Source organism: Petaurus breviceps, unplaced genomic scaffold (assembly GCF_028583685.1).
Source record: "Petaurus breviceps papuanus isolate PSGF00001 unplaced genomic scaffold, PetGlider_PUasm1.0 38, whole genome shotgun sequence".
Taxonomy (NCBI): Eukaryota; Metazoa; Chordata; class Mammalia; order Diprotodontia; family Petauridae; genus Petaurus; species Petaurus breviceps.
The window spans coordinates 104,188,886-104,213,564 of record NW_027186304.1 but is presented as its reverse complement, the minus strand read 5'-3'; the positions used below and the strand labels follow the sequence as shown (position 1 = coordinate 104,213,564).

Here is a 24,679-nt window from a genome sequence, read left to right as displayed (position 1 = left end):
TCTGGTAACTGATTAGGTATGGATGTAATGGTCGGACAGCTGGAAGCCTGTATGCTGATCTGTTTCTCTGTCTGCTTGGAACTTCTGTTTGTATTCTGTCAAGTTCGGGGTGCTGACTTTTCCCCCTGAACTAGGTAAAATGATTATTTTTTTGATTAATTTTTATTGATTAAAGTTATATTGTTAACCCATTTTGAGTTGCTTTCCTTTGGAGAAGCAGATCTAAGAACCTGTGTTGGCAGCCACCCTGGGGATGCTGGGGTGCTTGCTGCTACAACTCTAGGCCTGGTGCTTGGAGGAGGATGCACCTCACAGAGTGTATTGGGCAGAGCCCTGAACTGACCATCCCAGGAAATCTGGGTTTTAGCACCCACACTGACAATCTCTCGTTCAATGACTGTGAACAAGTTGCTTTACCCTATCCATGTTGGTTTCCTTGTCTATAAGTTTTCTTCTAGCTTCAAAATTTTATGCTTCTGATTTCTCTCCAATCTCAGCCTCTGCCACATTCATGGGAGCTCTTAGATTTTGAATTTCAGCTCTCCTCTCTGTAAATGCCTTCTTTGGAATGAGGAAAGAATTACATCTGTGGTCTAACCTAGACACTGCTGTTATACGGGCACTCAGAAGCGATGTCCGCTATTACTCCCCGGTCACTTAAATGTTGGAATACTTAAATTTCCAAGATATAGTTCTCCATGGTGTGGTAGAGTGGGTGCTGAATTTAGAGTCTGGAAGACCTTTTTTCAGATTCTACCTCGGACTCTTGCTAGCTATGATTCTGCCTGTAAAATGTGGATGTCGGACTCATTGGCCTCTAAGGCCCTTCCATGATCTACATCTGTGATCTACTGAAAGAGTTCCGAACATAATCAAGAGAGTTGGATTCAAATCCTATTTCCAGTATTTCCTGGCTATGTTACCTTGCTGCAAGTCAGTTTGCTCATCTGTAAAACATACCACGCCTTTGCATATCCTCCCCTATTGGATTGTTGTAAGGAAATTGCTTAATAAGGCTTAAACACACTGTGTGAATAATAATAATACTGGCTACCATTTACATAGTGCTTTAATGTTTCTAAAGCACTTTATATATGTTATCTTGTTTGGTCTAAGTTATGAATAAAGTGCTTTCATTGATAAATATCACCTAGGTCATGGAGGAATTTAAAAATCCTATCAGAATCCTTGAAAGAACTGTGACTGATTTTTAATATTCTTTGACTCTGCTGTTCACCTGTATGACATGAAGAAAGCTGTTTCAGCTCTCTGGGCTTTAATTTCCTCACTTATAAAATGAGAACATGCTGGATTAGATTTTCTTCCAAGGTCCTTCTTCTAGCTCCAAGCCTTTGCTTTGCCATGAGGCTAGATGCTATTCTGGGACAGAAAGGGAATATCAGAGCTGCCAGTGTTATTGTTTGTTGTTGTTTATTGTTGTTTAGTTTTGTCTGACTCTTTGTGACCCCATTTGGGACTTTCTTGGTAAAGAAACTAGAGTAGTTTGCCATTTCCTTCTCCTTTTACAGAAGAGGAAACTGATGCAAACAAGGTTAAGTGATTTGCCCAGGGTCACATAGTTAGTAAATGTCTGAGGCCTTATCTGTTTATTTATTTATTTATTTATTTTGCTTTTTGGAAGGCAATTTACTTTTTGTGTTAAGTGTCTGAGGCTGGATTTGAACTCAGGATCTCCTGACTCCGGGGTTGGTGCTCTATTCACTGCGCCACCTAGCCGCCCCTCTGAGACTGTATTTGAACTCAGGAAGGTCAGTCTTCCTAACTCTAGGCCTAGCACTTGTACCAGTACACCACCTAGCTGCCCTTGCTGTTTGCTTAAGCACTGTCAAAATGTAGATATTCAGGAAATTGAAGCTATGTGAGAGGATTCTCTGTATGGGACATGTTTTGAGGAGGGCTGTGGTCCTTCAGTGACATAGGCTGTGGTCACTTGTAAAAACATTGAACAAGTTTTAGTGTTGCTTGATGTGATGAGAAGTATATGTTAATGTTAATTGGTTATATATTAATGTTAATTAGTGTTATTTTATTTCATTAAATGTGCTAACCTGAGTGAATGAATGAATGAACGAATGACTCCAAATTCACTTCTGGTTTTGGCTTGAATCTAGAGTTTTTCTCTCCTCTTCAAATTTATTTCTGTACATGACATCAGTGCTCCTGGTAGTGTATAGTCGTGCCTAGAACTGAGGAAGTACTTCTTCATTTGTTGATACAACTTGCCCATTGTGTCATATAAATTACAGCAGCCCTTCTGTTCCAGTCATGAGACTTGCCTAAATGGAGTTATGCCAGATTAATTTCCATGTTTGTGTGTGTGTGCCTGTGTACATGTGCATGTAAAAGGAAAGTCTAGAATATAGCTTTATTACCAGCCATAGGGTAGCCTCTGTGTGACATAGTGGTAGCAGCTGCTGCCACTCTTAAGGCTTATAGAGCAGTTTACACATATTGATTAATTTGATCCTCACAACCCTGTGAATGAATATGGGCTATTTATAATGATGCAATAGTGTTGGCTTTTAGACAGTTTTCTCTTATAGTAGTAGTGCATCTAGAAGATGTGCATTCAGGGGGAAAAAATCAGCTGTTAATGTCATTGACACTGTCCAGTTACAAATAAATGCCTGATATTGAATGTTATTCTCATTCTTATGGTTGGAATTTTATTTCCCAGTTTTCAGTATCATGAGAACATAAATTATAGATTTCAGAATAGAAGGGGCATCAGAGGTCATTTATTATAACACCTACATTTTACAAGTAAAAAAAAAAAACACTGAGGTTCAGAAATGTTAATTAATTTGCCCAGGGTAAGGTAGTAAATTGTAGATCCAAGATTTGAACTCTGAGCCTTTTGACTTTCCAGTGAACCATACTTCCTCCCAGGATTTGTTACCTTTTATTCTTACCTTTAGTTGTTGATTCAGATTTTTAAAGAGATTTCTTTTTAAACTTAGTTTTGGCTTGGAGGGGCATGAAAGGGGAAAAAAAGAAAAAATAAAATCAGATTTTTTTCCCCTCAGAGATTTAAGAGGATTTTCTCCTTACCTGAAGTAAAAATATAATTGGCAGAATGTTTATATAAACCAGCTATAGGGGCCTTTATGTCAACAGCATGACTACAGTCTTGTTCAAATTCTTTCAGTAATAGAATGCCTTGGTTTCTCCACTGTCCTTTCTTAATCACCGGGTAACTCGTCTGCTATGAAGAATTAAAAAAGACATAATATTTAAGCTAAAGTATTTCCTTTTGTTTCAGGAAAGCCCCATAGCACTGGTAGCTCTGAACGGATTCAGCTCTCAGGAATGTACAATGTTCGAAAAGGGAAAATGCAGTTACCAGTGAACCGATGGACAAGACGTCAAGTTATCCTGTGTGGAACATGCCTCATTGTATCATCTGTGAAAGACAGCTTGACTGGAAAGATGCATGTCCTCCCACTAATTGGTGGAAAAGTAAGTTGTACTTTTTTTTTTAAATGCATAAAATTTAGTATACAAAGATTGTGCTTCTAAACCATGTTGTTAATTTGTGTTCACCCATCCACATCTCCATTGATCCCTTTTGTGACCAGTAGCGTACCATTACAGGATTGCTTGGCCAGCTGGTTGGTGTTAAGGTCTGTGAGTGAGGCTAACTAGCTCACAGGAGAATTACTTGGCTGCTTTCATACGGTGCTTTATGAACCATAAATGAACTAAAGCTAAAAAAGAAAAAAAAAGAAAAGAAAATTAAGTAGTATTTCATTGATTGATTTGAATTCAGGTCTTGCTGATTCCAGGGCTGGTGCTCTGCCCACTCTACCACCTAGCTTTTACTTACAGCAAGGGTCTTACAACAAGGGTCTTACAACAAGGTTTTACAACAGGGTCTGTTGTGAAAGCCCCTTCTCTCCTCTGACCCTGCCACCACTCTGTTCTCTATATTGCTGTCAAAATAATCTTTCTTAGGCACAGGGACTAACCATATTATTCCTATGTTCAAAAACATTCTGTGATTCCCTAAGCTTCTCCTTCACGACCTCATTCTCCCTAAACCCTCCCTAGTGTATTCTTTGGCTATTGTTCTTTTCCTCCTCACATTACCTGATAATTCCTTATCTCTGTACATATTATATCCCTCCCTGTAGAAAATAAGCTCTTTAAAGGCAGGGCCTGTTTTATTTCTGTCTTTGTATTCCCAGTGTAGGCCCTTAAAATCTTGATTGAATTAAATATCAATTTATTTTTATGTTTAAATGATGTGAGATTTAAAGTAATTTGACTGTGCTGATGGGCAGGTTAAGAGGTTAAAATGAGTTGTTTACAATGGAGTGGGAAAGGCATTGAGCAAGAGATTTCATTTGGTACTTTCTCTTTGTTGTGTATGTATGTAGGGGAAGCTGGGAAGAAGGAAAGTAAGGAAATCAAATGTTAACTAAAAGTAATCATTTTTCACTTGGCAAAAATCTGATCTCTAGACACTTTGATTTAGGGGGAATAGGATGCACAGAGGCCCTTTTGACTCTTCAGCAAGAGCAAATTATTTTTAAAAAAATCATTTTACATTGTTTAAAGTATTCCTTCCTTATTTGACAACTTCACATAATTGGGATTAATTATTTTCAGGGAGTTACTATGTGTAAAGTGCATTTTTTAAAAACCCTGGTTCTTACAGATCCTGATCCTAACCAAGTTCACATTTAGCTTCAAAAGTAGGAGATTAGTTTTTCTTAGACCAGGTTAGGGCTTTTGAAACCACCCCCACCACCCCCACCCCCTTCCCACTTTCCGCATCATGCCTACAGTCATTTATCTAAGTGAATGGTACTAATCTAGGAATCAGGTCTCTTGCTCGTTAGATTTTTGTGAACCTATTTATCAATATCAGAAACAACTTCCTAATGAAAATTTAAATTCTGTGTTTGACATCCTCCCAGGTAAAAAAAAAAAAGTCAATTTTTCTCTTCTCCATATAGTTAGATGACAGCATAGACCATGATTAGGGTTTGCATTGACTATATTGGAGATATGCAAGCTCTCAGTCTTGGTTTGTGCTAGGGCTTACCATTGTGTGGTCTTCCATAATTGAATGAACTGGGAGTTAATAACTTCCTTTTTTTTTTCTCAGGCAGACCTTGTAAGACCTGTTCTAGGTAAGCTTTGGAAGTGATTAAATCTTAGTCTTTTAAAAGCCAGTTATCTGAGTTGAGAGGGGCGGGGAGGCATACTTTACTTTTTGCAGTGTAGTTTTTCAAAAGTGGTTTTCCATTTCCCTTTTAACTCTACTTTGAACTGAAGCCTAAAATGAGAGGATATGGTTCTGCCTCCCCCATATAAAAAAAGACCCCCCAAAACATGGTTTGGGATAGCTTACTCTTCTGTCACTCCATCAATGTTCATTAGGAGGTAATATTGTGAGTTTGGCATTCTCCCTGGTCAGATGTGTATTGCTTGTCTACCTTGACTGATGAAAGGTACTTAATAAAACTCACCTTTAGGTAAACTGTTGATAATAAATGTTTCTTAAGGTGATTCCTTAGAGCATTCTCAGTTTCCCCCCTAAGAGATAGATAGATATTTGACTTTTTGAAACACTTCTTACTTTTTCCTTTTTATATTTTTCTCTTTTCCTAACAAGTGCCCAAATGGAAACCTGACTACTTACTATATTTTTACATTCTAGATGACATAGTTGTTCTGAGTTCATGATTTTATAAAAATTTTGTTGTTGTTCATTCATTTTTCCAGTTGTGTCCAACTCTTTGTGACTCCATTTGGGATTTTCTTGGCAAAGATACTGGTGTGGTTTAACATTTCTTCTCTAGCTGATTTTACAGATAAGGAAACTGAGGCAAACAGGATTAAGTGACTTATGCAGACACAACTCATAATTGTCTGACGCCAGATTCTGAACTCAGTTCTTCTTGACTTAAGGTCTGGTTCTCTATCCACTGTATCACCTAACTGTCCTTTTAAAAATTTAGGATGACCTTAAGTTTATTTCTACTTTCTATTTAATTTATTTAAAACGTTTGGAGGCTTTGTGGTATGTATACAATAAAAAAAATAGTATTACTCAGTTTAGCATTTAAAAAAAAATCCTTCCAAGAGGAAGTGAGAATCCCAATACCTAGTGTGTGGAGGGGGAGGATATGGGAAAGCAGTGTTCCATGCAGAAAAAAGAGGAAGAACATTTCACCAGACAGGGAAACTCCATGGAAAATAACCTGCCTCCTTCAAATGCAAATCTTTTTGCAAATCTGAGTAGTTTATAAGGACAGGAGAAATGGAAATTTCTTAAGAAACTTTCTTTATAAGTTATACATTTTTTGTTTTTTAAGCTGGATCAGTGATTGCTTCATCCCACCTGTGCCTTCTCATACTGTGAGACTCTTGTCCATGTCCTTCCTGAATCTCGATGGGGGTTTCCGGGTCCATCCAAAGTGCTAGGGGCCATCCTTTATGTCTCTTGACTTGTGAGGTTTCTTTCATTTCATTTTATTTTATTTTAAAGCAATTGGGGTTAAGTAACTTGTTCAAGGTTACATGGCCAGGTGTTTCTGGGTGGGTGCTGAGTGTCTGAGCCCGGATTCGATCCCAGGTCATTCCGACTCCGGGGCCGGTGCTCTTACTCACTGTGCTACCTGGCTGCCCCACTTGTGAGGTTTCTTGTTGAGTATAGGTTCCATCTGTGGGTCCTGCCTTTATTTCTAGTCTATCTTTTTTTCCCTGTAGGTTGAAGAAGTAAAGAAGCACCAGCACTGTTTAGCCTTCAGTTCCTCTGGACCTCAAAGCCAGACCTATTACATTTGTTTTGATACTTTTACTGAGTACTTAAGGTGGCTTCGACAAGTGTCCAAGGTAAGCAATCACTCTTTCTCACCCCCCAGAGTTCTGTTCAGCCTCCAGAGTGGCTAGCTTCCCTTGAATCACCTTCCCAGTTCTGTATTAGAGCACACACATGGATTTGTTTAAATACTGCTGGTGGTTAGCAATTCTGAAGTTTTTTCTAAGTTGAACGTTGGCTGTAGCCTCGGTTTGTTGTTTGTATCCTATGCTTGCCAGGTTTGTGATTAAGAGCTTACTCTTCCAAGTACCTAATGGATGGTTTGGCATCACTATCCTCATGTTATAGATAAGTAAGGATAATGAGATTGAGAAGACTCAAGTGGATGTCCCTGATTAAGACTGAGCCAGAATATCTAGATTAAAAACTCCTCCTTAAAATCTCTAACTCTGGCTGACTTCCTCTAAACTATTGGAGTGATTCTAAATGAAGTCTGATAGTGTCCTTTTCTTCCTTCTCACCTTAACTCTCTCTCTACCTTACAAATAATTTACCTTTCCAGTTCTCGTCCTTTTTCATGCCACTCACTAGATGAAGTAGCCATTCACAGTCAAGATGAAATCATATCCTTTTTAATTCATATTTTATACATTTAAAAAATTTTATTGTATTTCTTTTTTACTCCACAACAACCCTAAACTGAATCCAGATGCTTCAAATATTTTTTGTGTAGGCTTTTTTTAAAAAATCTGATAATACTCTGATTGAGCTGTTGGGTTATATCTCTTGATTTCATGCCTAGTATTTATAAATACAATAATAAAAACTCATTGTGGGGTCAAAAGAGTAAGTAAGCATTCCAATAGCACCTTTGGGATACCTGTGAATTAATAATCCCTTTTAATTTTCTGCTCACTTGGTGATTCTGGCAGTCTGACTGATATGGTTACTTGTTATTTAGATAGATGGAAGAACAACAAATTGGGTAGGCAGTAGTACTTAAAAACAAGTTATTTTGCAACACCAACCAAAATTATATTTTTTCTTAGGAAGCATGCAGACTGTGTAGTTGTTTATTTTCTCCTTTAGTTTTGTGATTTTGTTTAGTGTTGCCAGATGACTCTGGTCCTTAAGTTACAGATAAGTTGCTGATCTGCATCAGCCAAGGGAGTTCTGAACAGGAAATTTCTTATCATGGATCCATCTATGAAGAAGTAAACATGAACTAAATGCCCATTGTCATACGCTTATGACTTAGAATCCTTTTCTCTTTTTCTTGGAGGGAACAATACTGGCATTTACCCAGCACTTTAAAGTGTGCAACGTGATTTACATAATTTAATCCTCACATCAGGCCCAGGAAGTAAATGCCATTATTATCCTCATTTTACAGATGAGGAAACTGAAGTTGAGAGAAGTCCAGTGATTTGCCAAGGTCTTAGAGCTAGTGAGTGTCTGAGACAAGATGTGGACTTAGGTCTTCTTGACTCCAAAGCCAGCACTATCCTAGCTGCCCCAATACTAAATGCACCTTAGCCTGGTAGTGTTAGTAAATCTGTCTACTTGGCAAAGGAAGTTTTGGTGGTGTTGGTTATTCTTGTAAAACCTATGAGACAGTAACTCACCATGAGGCAAATAGGGAAAGAAACAACCAAACACAATTTTCTGAGTTACACATACAGTTGACAGATGAAATAGGTCCATCTATTCAGCTGTTCTACAGATTCATCTTGTAGTGGGAAATGTAGAAAAACAAAACAAAAACCTAAGGTTGTATTAGTAATCTGCTACTATTAAATTTCACTGGTAGAGTGAATTCAAGTATAATAAAATAAGATATTACTACTCTGGTATTTTATGCTGCATAAAAGTTTCTGATTATACAGTACCACATTGCATCCAGAGATATTTTAATATGTTTTAGACACTCAATATGATGAGTGATCATGTGAGTATTCAGTTGATAGTTTACCAAAGCTAAGGGATCACTTGAAAGTATGCTGTTCATTCCTAGGATAGAGTCTCATATATACTGTGATTGAAACAGTAATTTTTTTAAGAGGATGAAAAATACAGAGTTCAGTTGTTTTACTACACAGTGTGGTCCCCCTTAGGAAATATGTGCATGATTGGTAGGCATTAGGCTCAGGCAGAAAAGGGGCCTCATTGTGTGGTACAAACTTAGGAATTTGATATCACCCCAAATTATCTGGTCAACCTTTTTTTTTTTTAAAGTACTACAAATAAGTTGTCTCTCTGCCGCTATCACTTTTTAAACTGATTAAGAGGTGGATGTCAGTGGCAGTGCCAAGCCAGCAACAGGAAAACTTAAATTTTCGCCGTAAACAACATATGGAAAGAGGCGACTTCATCCATAAGAGAAGAGGCAAGGACCACAGATGTGCACACACCATTTTGGAGCCTTTTAAACAAGGCATGAGAATTTTGGTGGCCAGTTTACTCCATCATTTTGGCTGGTGGGATGGAATTGGGACCACGGATTCAGACCACCTACCTGCCTCCTTTCCTCCTGTTGGGACAAGATGGAGGTGATACTAGCTAGTAGCCATAATCTGGGCACATGCACTGAGTATTATCAAAACTATAGGCAAAGCCAGGTTTTGGTTCTCAGACCTCACACCTTTAAGTAAAACTTGAAGATGGGAGAGATAGTGGGGAATCAAAGGAAGCAAATATGATGATGACGACCACCCAGAAAGAAGTAAATCTGGGATCTTTTCTCTTGATTTTTTTTTTACTCTAATTAGAAAACATTTATTAAGTGTTTAATCATTCAAGTTATAATATCTCCATGATCTATACATAGATCTTAACAGAAAACCACTGTGCACAGCCATTTTATTGAAGAGAAGAATAGGGAGATAATCCCAGTGAATTATTCTGATAGGCCAGTCTAGCAAATGACATATTTATAGCCCACTTTTCTCCTCCCCTCCCTCCTCTAGCCTGAAAACTTACCCCAGATCTCAAGTCTACTCTTCTAATATTCTCCTTTTTTATTTATTCAGCAAATTGGGAGATTGATTAACTTTCAGCTTTCCTAACCAAGACTTTAGCAGCTTGACTTTAGTGGTAACTAAAGCTTCCTTCCTAGGTGATATCATGGGAGGGAGGGTAGATGATTTATTCCCCAAATTGAGAAGCAAGGGAAATAGGTGAATAAATATAGCATCTGTGCTAAATTGTCTTTCTCTTCCCCTCAGTTAACAAAACCCTCCAACTTTTGGGGAGTCATAATTGTAAGAAGGAATATAATGGAATCCTGTTTTGCTCCCACAGAAGTTATTGGAAGATAATCAATAGCTATGGGGAAGCTCTGGCTTACCTTACTTTACTAAAACCATGGCCTTCCTGGGACTATGTCAATGGCCAGAGGGAACTAGAAAGGTGGGAGTATGGCACACAGCTCTTGATCTTAGCAGGGAAGACATCAGGTCCTGGTCAGGTCTCAAGTGTCCTTACTACCAAGTCTCTGTAATCTGCATATAATTTACATATATTAAGGGAATGTAGAATATATAGACGGAAACAAAGTGAAGAGTATGAGGAATTTGATTAACCTTTGAGAAATTTGACTATATATAGAGGGAATATAGAATATATACATAGATATAGAATATAGATAGATATGGAATATATATATATATATGGAAATGAAATAAAGAATTTGAGGAATTTAACCAACCCTAAGTCTACCAGGAAGAACAGAACTTATAGACCCTTCACTCCTGCTTAGGTTTGAGTGTGGGTGTGTTCCTAGGGAAACCCCTTCCTTGCTGGAAGCATAAACACCTTCTGTACACTGTTTCTGAGTTCTTTCAGTGAGAAGGGGTTTGTCTTAAGGGGTTTATCATATGGGTTTTCCTAAGGGTCCCCCTCAAAAATGGAAGCAGTGGGCAGCAGAAGCTCATCCCAGGCTAACTCCCTGACCCTATCTGGAAGTCCTGTGATCCCCACAGCCTTGTTGAGGGGCATCCCACATGGATCTTCCACAGGGCCCCCAGGGAAACAGTGGGCAGCAGAAGCTTTGGGCTCATTCCTTAACCCTACCTGAGAGGTCCTGTGAACCCCAAAAGTGTGTTTCTCACATAATGATTAATAAAGAAGTTGCAGGGATCAAGGAGGTTAAGTCCTAACACATATATGTATATATATGTATATATATATATATGTATATGTATATGTATATATATCTGCCAGAGCAAAAGAGGGAGCAAAAACTAGACAAACATCCTGTTTGAAGAGTGATCAGGATTGAAAAATGCCCTTTTTTCTTCCTATGTGGGGAGATAATTTCTTGAGGATCTATTGGTTTGTATGCTGAGTTAGCAGATCAGGTACAATATAGCAAGGGAAGCTTAATTAGGGCCCCTGTAGGTCATTTGGGGTAACTGAGGGTGGGTAGGAGGTGTGTGTATTTTTGAATTTAAGGAGCCTTCTATGTCCAACTTCCCTACCCACTATAAACTGCACTTCCTTATATGCAAAAGTATTTTAAAGTTATAGTAAAATATAGCCAAGTTCATGTTACCAGGGAAACAGTTTCTTCTTTCCTTTTCCTTTCTCAAGAAGAAAAGAAGCATTCACAAAATGGATTGCCCCAACACCAGAATGTCTGAATAACAGATCATTTTGTTGATACAATGCAGAAGGAAACAAACAGACCAGAGTGTGGAATACTAAATTGAATTTGTGATTTTTTCAAGGACCATGTCGGCTTAATCCAGGATGACAAAAAGAATGAAACCGAAATAAGTGATGTTTTTTTTTAAAAAATTCAAGTTGTGTGACTCTTTGAGAGGAAATTTTTTGTTCTGTTCATCCTCCTAAGTTTTAGCTATAAGTAGAATGCTGTCGTTCCCCTCCCCCCCATTTTAATTGCACTTGACTCATTACTATGAAAGACTACTGATGTGGGACAGTCCAGCCACTAAGAAGAGCCCTTGTTTATTTACTCTTTTGGAAATTACTTTGTATCACTGAGCATTGCCTGCCAAAAGATTACATAAGGCACCTTCACAATATTTTCACTCTTTTGTGGGTTAGACGTGAATGCTGGTGAGACACATTGCAATATTATTTGTGATTTCATCCTTAACATAGTGTATACTGCATGTTTTAGAAATCAGTTAACGTATTCACATTGTAATCAATCTAAAAAGGATTTTTATTTTTATCAGTTTTATGTTGTGTTTTCTGCTGTATTTCTGTCATGTGGAACCGTGAACAAATTACTTTACTTTGCTGGAACTTGGACCAGTAAGTCATCAGTAAACTGTTATAAAAATACTTACCCTATCTAATTCAGAAATTGCTATGAGGGTCAGTTGAGACAGTGGATATGAAGGTTTTTTGAAAAATATTGAGAGCTAGAAAAATGTATGGGGACAGAATTATGGACTAGAAGTCAGAAAGACTTGAGTTTGAATTATGCCTCAGCTGCTTACTAGCTTCTCACCGTCAGTGTACTCACCTATGTAATGTGGATAATATCTGCCTCACAAATCATTTTTATCAAAAGACTTAATAGAGAAGTACTTTGCAAGCTTTAAAGTGATATGTAATGATGAACAATTATTAAATATATTATTAAGTTACTGACAAACTTACATTTGTGTATATATATCATACACGTACACACATGCATGGACACTATAATATGCATGTATTGTGTAACATTATGTATGTATCTGCATATATACATCTATAATGTAATATAGGTACAAAAATTTACAAGGTATTTTTATGGTACTTGTATATTTTACATGCAGATATGTATATGCAATTTAGGATTGTGCAAATAAAATAATTAAAATGTCTATACAAATGATCAAGAGAGATTCTGTTACCAGATATGTAACCCAAGAGATCTTTGATTTTTTTTTTTTAAATAGGTAGTCTCCTTAGACACCAAAAATATTCATAGTAGCCCTTTTTATGGAAACGAATGGAAACAAAGTAGATGCTCATTGATTGGGAAATGCCTAAACCGGCTGTGGTACATGAATGTAATGGAATATTTCTTTGCTGTAAGAAATGATGAATGTGATGCATACACAGAGAAACAAAGACTTACATGAACTGATGCAAGATAAAGTAAGCAGCATTGTACTTCTCTGTAAGATGAATTTATACATATTCTGAATCAGTGTTGCTGCTGGCTGCCCTGTTTCTAAGCTTGGCAAAGAGGAAAAATGCTTGCTGGTCAAACTGGTTTCTAGGCTATTTTAGTATCTTTGTTATAATTAAACTTATGTGGGAAATAGTAATAATTGGTGTTTAAGTCCATTCTGCCACCTGATCTTTTGGTGTCATCAGTTTGTTTAAATTAAGTTGTTTTGATTGCTTGCCATATCTTTTTCCCCCTTATTCCCTATTCTTTTTGTGTATTATCTTTTAGCTTTGCTCTGAACAGGTTAGTGGTCTTACTCTGTGTAGATAGCTGGCTTGAGAATGACCCTCACACAGTAGGAAATCATTTCAGGCATGGGGATTTGTAGTTCTTGAAGAATATTTTTAACATATTTTTGCCCATCCTTGTATTGAAGCAATTAAATATTCAAATATGTGATAATTTAATCAGGAATAACGTGTTGACTTTTTCTTACCCCTTTCTCTGCAACAGATATTGTACATAAACTGTACAAGTTATTTTGACCTTGGGTATTTTGTAAATATTTGTCATGGACACTGTGATGTGAGATGATCAAATATCCCAAGATGTTTCTTGTTGACTTTGATCTTGCAATTATAATTCGTCACTAAGTAGCCAGCTTATAGGTGAAACATAACTTTTTTTTCCTTTGCCCCTGAGGCACCAGTAGTTTTAACTGAAAAAGATCCTAATCTTTATGTCACACTTGTTCTTAGTATATTATTAGTTCTATCTCTTCACTTGTTCTTTGACTAAGTATGCATGACCTTTGTCAGCTAGGCCCTGTACCGTAGATGACTAATAAATTATCATTCTAATATGTCCCATTATTGTATCCACTCCCCCAGCTCCCAATTAATGCAGCTTAGTTGCTTTTTTTGATGCTTGACCCATTAACTTTTCCAATAACATTCACATCAATTATTATTCCTTAGAGCCTTTTATATTTTTAGTAGCCCATTTTATCATAGGCATAAACATAGCTTTTTTCCCCTCGTAAATCTGTTCCTCAGTTCACTTGTGAAACTCAGAGGATTGGAGGAGACTGAAGACCCTTCTAGCTGAGAGAGAGAGAGAGAGAGAGACAGGATTCTGGGATTAAGTGTCAAGCAATTTTTAAGGATTTGACAGATATAAATAGATAAAGGGAAGCTAAAAGTTATTAGATAGTAGGGGAACAGCAGAATAATCACAAATGAAAAGATTCTGGCAACTAAGATGAGTGACATAGAAATTGTGACTTTATGGTTGTTTAGCTCAATGACCTACTTTTTCAAATGCATACATTTTAGATATGTTGTTTTAGCCTTGAAGAGACTGTTTTTCAAAGTCTTTCATTTGCATATCCCACCTCCCCCATTCTCTGCTAAAATCTTTAATTTAGAAATATTAGTCACCATTGGGACACAAGATTGCCTCACTTTAAAGCGTGCGACTTTTGGTTTAGCTAGTATTAAAGTTGGATTAAGATTGTAGGTATGGTGGAAAAGGGAAATGGATTTCAGTTTTTGTGGAAAATTCATATAACTGTAGCCTCCTTTTTATAAGTCCTCAATTCATATAAACAAGATTAAACAGGATTTTGGATTTAGGATTCTTTAAGATTTTTACTTCTTCTTTTTTTTTTTTCTTTTTAAGCAATCAGGGTTAAGTAACTTGCTCAAGGTTACACAGCCAGTTATTTCTGGGTGTGGTGCTGAGTGTCTGAGCCCAGGATTCGATCTCCAGGTTGTCCCAACACTGGAGCCTGTACTCTTACTCGCTGAGCCACCTGGCCGCCCCTAAGCAATTGGGGTTAAGTAACTTGCTCAAGGTTACACGACCAGGTGTTTCTGGGTGGGTGCAAAGTGTCTGAGCCCGGGATTCCATCTCCAGGTCTTCTCAACACTGGAGCCGGTGCTCTTACTTGCTGTGCTACCTGGCCGCCCCAAGATTTTTACTTCTTTAGGATTCTTGCTTTAGTATTTTTTTTAGGATTCTTTAGGATTGCTTTAGGATTTCTTTAGTATTCTTCTATAATTTTTATCTATCTAGATGGGCTCAAATCTTGCCTCTGATGCTTACTATCTGTGTGACCATGGGCAGTAACCTAATCTCTGTGGGCCTCAGTTAGAGGAGGCTGGACTCAGTGGCCTCTGAAGTTCCTTCCATCACTAGGGTCATATAGTAGAGTGTTTCTGTATCAATCAACCAGACAGCATTTATTGTCTGTTGTGTGCCAGGTACTTTGTGAGGTGTGCTAGAAGCAAACAAAAGTAAAGCTGCCCCTGGTGTGGTATGAACAGTCCAAGCTGTTCTAGAATGGTTGTGAATAATAGTGAAGGGCATAGGAGTTTTTGTTCTATTAGTCTTACCCCAGATATAAATACAAAAATTAAGTGTTGAAATTTGGTGAGGAAATTCAGCATGTTTCTCAAGATTTGGTCTCTTGGCTTTGAGCTGTTGAATGGCTTGAAAGGACTTAGAGCAGTATATTCAAGTGGGTACCTGATCATAGCACCTTGCACATAAGGCACTTAATAGCTGAAATGAATTAAATTCACTTATGATGGCACCCAGTTCTTCTGAGTGGAATGTGAAAAGGTTATAATGCAGCTCCTTCTAGGAATTTAGAACCTGTTCTGCTAGTTGAATTGATAGAGCATGCTGCAAAGTAGCCCAGGTTCATTGGTTTATTTCTTATATAGGCCAGTTAACATCTCTTTCCTTTCATTGCAGCGTTTCCAACCAAGTATTATTCTGAGCCACTGACTTGGAAATGCTTTCACTCTAGTGAATTTTTTTGTTGCAGTGATATTTGTTGTGATGGATTTGTCCTAGATTTATATAGTGCAGAAAGGATGAGGGCATTTCATGTTGAATTAACAATCAAGTGAATCTGTGCTGAATACTTTTTAAAGACAAGGACAGTTATAGAGTAATTTGAAGTTGAACTTTTGCCCTTGAACCAACAGTATAGACTGCATCGATTTCAGATCAGTCGATCAACAAACATGTATTAAACACCTGTGTTCTGTGTTTCAGCCACTATCCTAAGTGTTGAGCCTATAAATATAAATAAAAACAAAGACAGTTCTTGCCCTTAAGGAGCTTGCCATCTAATGATTTCAGATAAGGGGTTGTACTAGTTTTCACTTTGTGTTCAATTAGATACACTGTAGTCGACTTAAGATTTTCTGCTTTTAGACTTGGGTCTTTAGCTACAGTTTGAGGGAATCTTTTAAAAATGACTTAATCATCTTTGGAAAATATTTTTGCCTATTATTTGCTTAGTAGTTTAGTCATCCTAAGCAAGTCATTGCTTGGTAGTTCTTTTCATCCTGGATTGTCATATTTTTATGGGTTAGTTGATTATGACATAGATTTTTACATAAAACAAGTTATAATAATGAGAAGTTATTTTATAAAATATTCTGGGCTACATCCTGCTAACGTGTCTAAAGTTTTTGTTGACATTTTTTTTTCATTATAGCCATTTCACAGGGACCACTGTGTCAAAGATGAGTACAAAGCAGAGTATGGAAGAGAACCCAGTGTGGGTCAGATAGGGATTACTTTGCTGTCATAGAATAAATATGCATAGCCAAAAGAAATCCTTGTGTTGGTTTAGCACTGTAGAAATGAGAATAGTTTGGAAAATTTTATGTATGCGCATTGAGTAATTATATTCAAAATTTTAAGCAGTTTATTTTCAGCAGCTTCAGAAAACAGCTCTTATATCCTGGGAAGGAAATATAGTCAGTCTGTACTGTCAGAGTGTAGTATTTATTTGAACAGTGCGGTAAAGACTAGAAAACACTGAAGTTGGATGGAGGATGGATGTTAATATTATTTCTTTGCCTGCCACGTTCTATTTAAACGTGTTGCCAGATGTTAGCATTTACCTTTACATTTTAGTAGAATATTTACTTGTTAACTCTGAAGTAAACTAGATTATAAGGTCATAGAGAGCCAGAAACAGGACCTTGGGGGTCATCTGGTCTAAGCTTCTCATTTCATAAATGAAAACTGAGACCTCAGAGTGATTTGCCCAGTCTTAGAAACAGTAGTTTACTGGTAGGGGAAGATAATCCAGGATGACTAAACTACTAAGCACATGAAAGGCAAGAAAATTTCAAAGGATGATTAAGTCATTTTAAATAATTGGGTAAGGTAGGGGTGGCTGGGTTGCACAGTGAATAGAGCACTGGCCCTGGAGTGAAGAGGACCTGAGTTCAAATTTGACCTCAGACACTTAACACTTACTAGCCACGTGACCTTGGGCAAGTCACTTAACACCAGTTTCCCTGGAGGGGGAGAAACCCCTCCAAAAAAAATAATGGGGTGAGGAGAAGCAGCTAAGTTGTCACTTATGTCACAGTGGATAGATTGCTGGGCTTGAAGTCAGGAAGATCTGAGTTCAAATGAAGCCCCAACTACTTACCAGCTGTGTGACCTTAGGCAAGTTACTTAGCCTTGTTTTCCTCAGTTTCCTCATCTGTAAAATGAACTGGAAAAGGAAATGGCAAACCATTCCAGTGTCTTTGCCAAGAAAACCTCAGATGGCATCACAAAGAATTGGGCTTGACTGAAATGACTGAAGAACAAAATATGTAATAGGTGGCAGACCTGATTATTTGAGCCCAGTCTTCTGACTCCAGATCTGATGCTCTTCCTGGTGCACTGTACTGACTTTTTAGATAACTTATTAAACTGTTCCCACAGATAAGTTTCAGCTATTGCCAAAGTGTGATTAATAAAGATATTGGCTCCCATGTTATCACAGTGAGAGTGCTGTTCTTGGAATCAGGAAGAATGGGTTAAAATCCGAACTCAGCTCCTTATTATCTTTGTTGTCCCTGGGCAAGTCCCTTTACCTCTTAATGCTTCATTTGACAGTTCTAAGTCATACATGAGTTGCCCTCTGCTTTTGGTGGAGGGAGTTCCCAAATTAAAGAAACCACAGCTCCTTTGTGTGTTTGAATAATGAGGATGTTAATAGTGATGATTCCAGAAATAGTATTGTAAGATTCATGCAGTAGATATAAGGCCACCGAACTTTAAAATCCCGATTTGAATGTTGGCTGTCATTTAAATATTTTGACTTACTCTAAATTTTGAGCCTAGCCTATTTGCAATCTTAAGAGTTAAACCATTCAGAATATTTTTACGTTAGAAATATCCTACCTAATTTCCTCATGATAATCACTCCAGGCTATCTCTGTTTGTTTCCACTTACCTTATTCCTGATATTTCTACTAATTTTTCTATTTTTGTCACAGTGAATAGTTTTACTAAACTCTTAGTGAATATATTCCTGAGATAGTTTTCACTTTTATTTCAATTTCATTTGCTTCAATTTTCAAATTCTGGGTGTATGTAAAAACATTAAGATGAACATAGAAGCTTTGGTCTTGAAATATGCCATTAGACCTACACATATTAAGCTCCTACTCATGTAGGGCACAAATAACTTGTTCCTGCTCTTGAAAAGTTTGTAGTTGAGTAGGAATATAAAAACACATGGAAAAATGACTGATAGCAGTTAGAATGTGACAAGTAGGAGAGATCAGAAAAGGAAGAATTTGGGATATTGCCTCAAGAACAGGGACTGTTCAATTTTTTTTCCCCTTTATACGTCTAGAAGTTAACACAGTGCCTGGAACATACTGTAGAAAGTTCTTAAAAATGCTTGTTGAATTGAATTGGGAAATCCCGACTAGTTGGGGGAAGTGGGGGGGCAGCAACACTTCATGGACAAGGCAGCAAGTTAGCCAGACGGTAGGCAGTGAAGAATCCAGTCTATTCCAGACATTAGAGACAGGCTATTCCAAACGTAATCTAGGCAGGTGGTACAGTGGATAGAGTGCAGGACCTTGAGTCAGGAAGATTCGTCTTCCTGACATGCACTATTGTGGCACCCCATGCAAGTCACTCAACCCCTGCTTGCCTCAGTTTCCTCATCTGCAAAATGAGTCGGGGAAGGAAATGTCAAACCATTCCAGTATCTTTGCCAAGAAAACCCCAGATGGGATCATGAAGAGTTGGACATGATTGAAAAACAGCTAAACAGCACACAAACATAAACAAATGGTAGAGGGCAGGATGAGATGGGGGAGTAACCAATTTGGTTGGAATGTAGAGTACATGAAGGAATGTAGTAGAAAATAAATATCAAGGGATTGGTTTGATGGGAGAGAGGGTGCTGTTGGTCTTGAAAGACCAGAAAGGTTGAAATCAAGAGTGTAAAAGACCTTAAATACCAGGATACGGACTTTTTTTTTTAATCTCATATTCAGTGGAGAGCCAAATAAGACTGCTACCCTCTGAGTAAGAGAGAATTGTCCTAATGAGAAGTGTTTTGGAGAAGGAATTCTGCATACACTGTTAGGGCCTGGCTTACATTTACCCTTTTCATAGGACTGATCTTGAAAGGTGCCAGAGAAGGTGACAAAGAGAAGAGGGCAGGTGTCAGTAACCTGTAGCTTCTATTACTTTTTTCTCTTCCCTTCAACTTTACACACCAGGAGGTTGCTTCAATTCAGGGAATTAGGAGGAAGATCTGTACGTATTCCAAACCCCTAAACCTAAACTCCTTAAAGCTGCCTTCCCACCCTTGTCTTGATGGAGTCGTTCCTTTGCCAACACCAGTGCTCAGAGCTAGAGGAATCCTTCCTGCCAGGGCTTATAACCAGGAGATGGAGCTGTGTTTCTGGCATCCAGAGTTAAAACTTCCTGGTAGAGATACACTTACATCTTATGGTGAGATCTGTTTGTAATTAGTTTCTCTGCCAGTGATTAGGGAATAATTCAATTCAGCAAATGTTGGAGTGCTTAGTAAGTACAAGGTGTTAGGTTAAATGAGGGATGCAAAGAGGACTATGACAGTTATTAACAATTAAGCTCTAATAGCTTAAAACTGCCCTAAGACTTTGGGGACACCCTGTATACATATAATAAGACAGTAAGGCAGCTAGTGTTTACTAACTTACTGGAACCAGCACTTACTGTCTGCCAGACACTGACAGGGAAAAGGAAAAGTGGCCTGAGGAGTCTGAAGGAGAGTGATCACCCAGAGCTTCTTGGCCTTTGCTATCAAGCAGTCTTTCATTATGAGACTGACCTTACAGCAAAATTCAGAATTAAGTGGTTTGGGACATCTTGGTTCTTTGTCACTTTGAGAATGTTCTTTGGGGGGAAAAATTCTTATCATGAACTTAATAAGCATGAATATTTCACTATACAAAGAAGAATAGAAGAGGATTGTTTACCGAACTCAGAACTTTCCTTATGCAATTTGTTTTATTAGTGAAAACTGTTTATTAAGTTTTAACATAATAATAACAAAACTGCCCTGCTTTTCTGTGTCACCTTTTCAACAACAAGATTCTTTTTCAGAGTCACTAAGACTTATTTGAAGAAGTAACCACTGCCTTGACCTTTCTATGTGTTCACCTTCATCCGGGACTTCCTGTCTTAAAGGAAAATGTTAATGTCTACAAGTTATAGTGATATGGTGATTTCAGGTACCAGGACTAAGACAAAGGGGAAATTCCACTCACAGTTGCTGTATCTTGTTTTCTGTGTCTCTGTAACTTTAATAAATAGGAAATGTTGGCCTTCAGTAGTAGTACATACTGATTCTGTGGCCAGTTTATATTATACTGATTTTTCTTAATAGGCAGGAACCTTTTCCTTCTAAGTTTTTACAAGTAATGAGACAACTGGCATTTTCCTAGTTGAAATGATTTCTTTTTAAACCCCCAAAATAAGACCCACTATCTTAGAGTTTAGATAAGATTTCCTTTTTTCTACTAGCTATATTAGACTGGTTATATTTTTATTCTCTATCATTTTTCTTTTTTAAACATTTATTTATTTCAGTTAACAGGCATTTATTTTTTTCTCACTTCTTCTTCTACCACTGGGGAAAAAAGAAAAGTTGTAACAGATATGCATAGCTGTGTGAGAAAATGTATCTTATTCAGCACATTTCCTTAGTACATCACCTCTCTGCCAAGAGGTGGATAATACCCATCATCACGGGTCTTTTTTAACAGGCATGGTTGGTTATTGCTTTGAATTGAGTCTTTCAGAGTTATTTGTTTTTTTACAATGTTTGTGATTGAAAGAAAATGAGATAAAATGCAGAAAAAGTCAAGTAAATGATCTGAAGACTACTATATCCACATAATCAGATTCCTGTTATTGCTTGGGGGCAACTAGGTGGGTTGCTGTTACTAGCATCAGCGGTCATTTGAGAAGCAGCATGGCCTAGTGTGAAGAGAGGGCTGGTCTCAGTGCCAGGGAAATCTGAGTTCAAGTTTGGCTTCTGACACAGTCTGGCTTTGTGACGCTGTCAAAAACTAGAGATTTTAAGCAGACAAAATTTTCTCAACTGAAGTTTTCAGTTTATAAGATGAATTTTGTTTGAATAGTTTTCTTACATTTAGATGCTTGTTACTCAGTTGTCACTAGTGACTAGAATAACTTCTGTCTCCCCATTGAATGGAACACTTACTTAGAGTCAAATGAATTTTCTCTGGTGATTTATTGGAATTGCCAATAGTGCACAATTGCCAGCCAAATCCATGCAAATCATCTGTGCTGCAGAACCTGAATTAACCAGCCTTCCATCAAGGATAATTCATTGTGCAGTGGCACTTAGGCACTTCTACAGTATGCTGATAATTGATGTTTATCTTGATGGTTCACCCAGAGGCTCAGCAGAATCCTGAAGTGCCTTCTGAATCATCAAAGATTAAATCAGATTCATTATATTTTAAAGATCATTTTATTATATCCTAATTCTTTGAGATTTTATAATTTTATGTACGACATTGTATTCTCTTAACTAAATTATTTAATTAATTGATCAAAATGTAAAATAATAAAATTTTCCATTAAAAATTAAACCCTAATAATGAATAGATAGTATTGGTTCTGTAGCACTGAGTATTTTATGGTATCAAAAGTATTTATTAATTTAGTGTTAAAAATGTTTTTCCTTTTTTTCATAATATATAGACCTGAAATTTCATTTCCTGCCTAGATGTCTCTACCGGTTTTGAAAGGCAAACCCTAAACGTTTTATTCTGTAGGCCTTAGTTTCCTTCAGCCATAATAGTTATCTGAGCCCTATTTATCCAATTTCCTCTTATGATCAGAAGTCATACAAATAAATAGAAATTTAGAACTGATATGAATGGATCATTCCTGTTTCTATTTGCAAGATTCATACCACTAGATTTAATCATCTTTACATATTTTCAATTAAGCCTGACTGACCATGTATGCCAGACTTGGGATTTCTGTGTATTTGGTAGCTTAAAAGGAAGCAGCTGGTTCTTAGTAGTTCAGTAAGTAGTTATGCTATTTGATGTAATAAATAGAAAAATAGAAGATTGTTCTGTAATTTGCCCCTTTAGCTATGTTTAACCATAGAAAAATTTTCCTTCTTCTTTGTAAAGGAAATCTCACCTTATTGAGAAAGCTTTTTTGATGGATCATCAGGAACATGCTCTGGGATTCACATACCAAAGGATTTGTTTACATAGGTTGTGCCAGTAAGGAAATGGAGAAGGAACTCAGGGTCCGGATTTGGTCTCCACCCGTGCTCAGCTTTACTCCTTTTTGTTTGGGAGGAACAATATGTGTATGTGAAAGGGAGGGGGAGGAGGGAAAAGGAGGGTGGGAAAGAGAAGAAATTGGGAGAAGGAAAAGAGGAGAGAGGGAGAGCAAGGGATGTAGGGGAGAGAGAAGGAGGGAAGGAGAGTGAGAATTATTAGAAGGATTTGTAAGTGAATTTTGATAGCTCACTGTGGTCTCCTCTTGTGAGTCTCAGTGGCTTATAACTAAATGAAAACAATACCTTCCACTTTCATACTTCACATTTGAGAGCTTCATTAAACCATTTAAGGACCCTACCCCACTTCTTCCCCCCCCCGCCCAGTCCAGTTAGTTACAAAACAGTTATCTAGATTTTCAGGTAAAAGTAAGAAAAATGTCTATACAATAAGTTTGCCATTTGTGTGGCTGCTCATTCTTTTAAAATTGAATGGAAAGAGGATTCTGCATGTTCTGCCTACTCCTCATTTACACAAGTTTTTAAGAGTAACAGACTACTGGGAAGCATGATAACATATTCCAGAGAGTCCTGGTTTTAGAGTAAGAAGAACTGGGTTTGAATCCCAACCATGTCACTTATCAGTTAAAAGTAAAAAAATAACTGCATGTGGGCTAGATGGCTTCACCAGTAGACTTCCTATGCCTTTTTCCTTCCCATGGCTCTTATCAAATGCCAGTGACCCCTCATTCTCTTTCTTGGATCTAAGCTATAAATGACAAGTCCACCATCCTATATATAGAAGAGGGATTTTTTTTTTTCTGAATACATTGGCCAGATAGTCACATATACATCAGATTGATTCCATATTTATAGCCTTACAAAATTATTTATGCATTTTATTTCTAGTGACTTGGTATTGTGATGCTCAAAAAGAATTTTGGTTATTTATAAATTTGGAAATTTCTACTTTCCTAAGCAGAAAGATGATTAGATTTATAGGAACCTGGGTTCACACTCACTCTGTTACTAATTGTGTAACCTTGGGGAGGTCGCTTAATGAATGTTGGTTTCTCTATTAAAAGGAGCCTGGCATACCCTCTTAAATTATTCTTGTTGCATTGAGTCGCTGTGAATATATGTAGTTAGAATTTGAATAAAGGCTGCGTGTATCTCTTCCCAGTAAAATGATTAGTAACTGATGGATGAGTCATCATTAAAAGTGATGGATCAAATTTAGGATATTTCTTATGACTTTAGCATTTTGAAAAACAAAATGCTGGGGGATCCAATGTTATTACTTAAGTGGGTTGGTTTTACAGGGCTTTCTTGGCCCCAGATAAAAAATATAGAATGGTTATTTTAAAGTTTACACTCTTGTGTAAGATTGTGGAGATAATATCTCCACCAACCTGTACCATTTTACTGATGAAACCTTTGTAGCCAGGGTCATAGTTCCTCAGGTTTTTCAAGGACAGTTAGCAAAACTAATCACTTTTAATGTCTCATTAAAACCTCTTAACTTTCCACAGGTCTAGACCATTTGTGCTTCCTTAGACACTTTAGGGAAACCTACTTAAGTGGCTTTTGATGTTTTTAACTTATTTTAGGAAAATAGAGTCAAGAGAAAAATTCACACATTTCCTTTTCAAAAATGAGTTTGGGGAGAGAGGAAACATGTAAATAACTGTAACAGGCAGTTAAAAGTACCCAAGGGCATTGAGGGCCAGTTGCCATTGCTTCTTATTAGCTATTTTGTGACCTTCTACTTAGTTTTCAATCTTTGATTATTTTTTTCTTTTTTAAAACAAGCTTTTCCCAAAGGTGGCAGAACTAATTAAGAAAATTCCCCTTTCCTTTGCATTGTGTGTGTTGAGAATGGGGGGAGTCAGGGATTAGGGTTAGTGCCAGTGGAGCACAAGTTCCAGCAGGTCCTACCAGGCTGGGAAAGGCTCTGAATATGGGCTTGGCCCATACTGTCATCTGAGGCTTGTCTCTACTAAGTTTAGAGACTCATTGTCAGACTAACAGCTGATAAAATTGGGGGGCCATGGCAGTTTTTGAAGCATGAGATAGTTGGACCATATGTTAGTAGTGGGAGTAATAATTTTGGGGAAATCTCATCTTTTGAATTATTGAAGAAGTCATGCACATAATAAGGAATAAA

The 24,679-nt window shown here is 37.4% G+C and overlaps 1 protein-coding gene across 1 annotated transcript in view; it reads left to right on the top strand.

The window, feature by feature from the left end:
* PHLPP1 (PH domain and leucine rich repeat protein phosphatase 1) overlaps positions 1 to 24,679 on the top strand; it is a 287,729-nt gene that overhangs the window by 135,364 nt on the left and 127,686 nt on the right. Inside the window, exons 2-3 of the mRNA XM_069100244.1 lie at positions 3,284 to 3,480; positions 6,742 to 6,867. Coding sequence (XP_068956345.1) covers positions 3,284 to 3,480; positions 6,742 to 6,867 — 323 coding nt within the window. The remainder of the gene's footprint in view (positions 1 to 3,283; positions 3,481 to 6,741; positions 6,868 to 24,679) is intronic.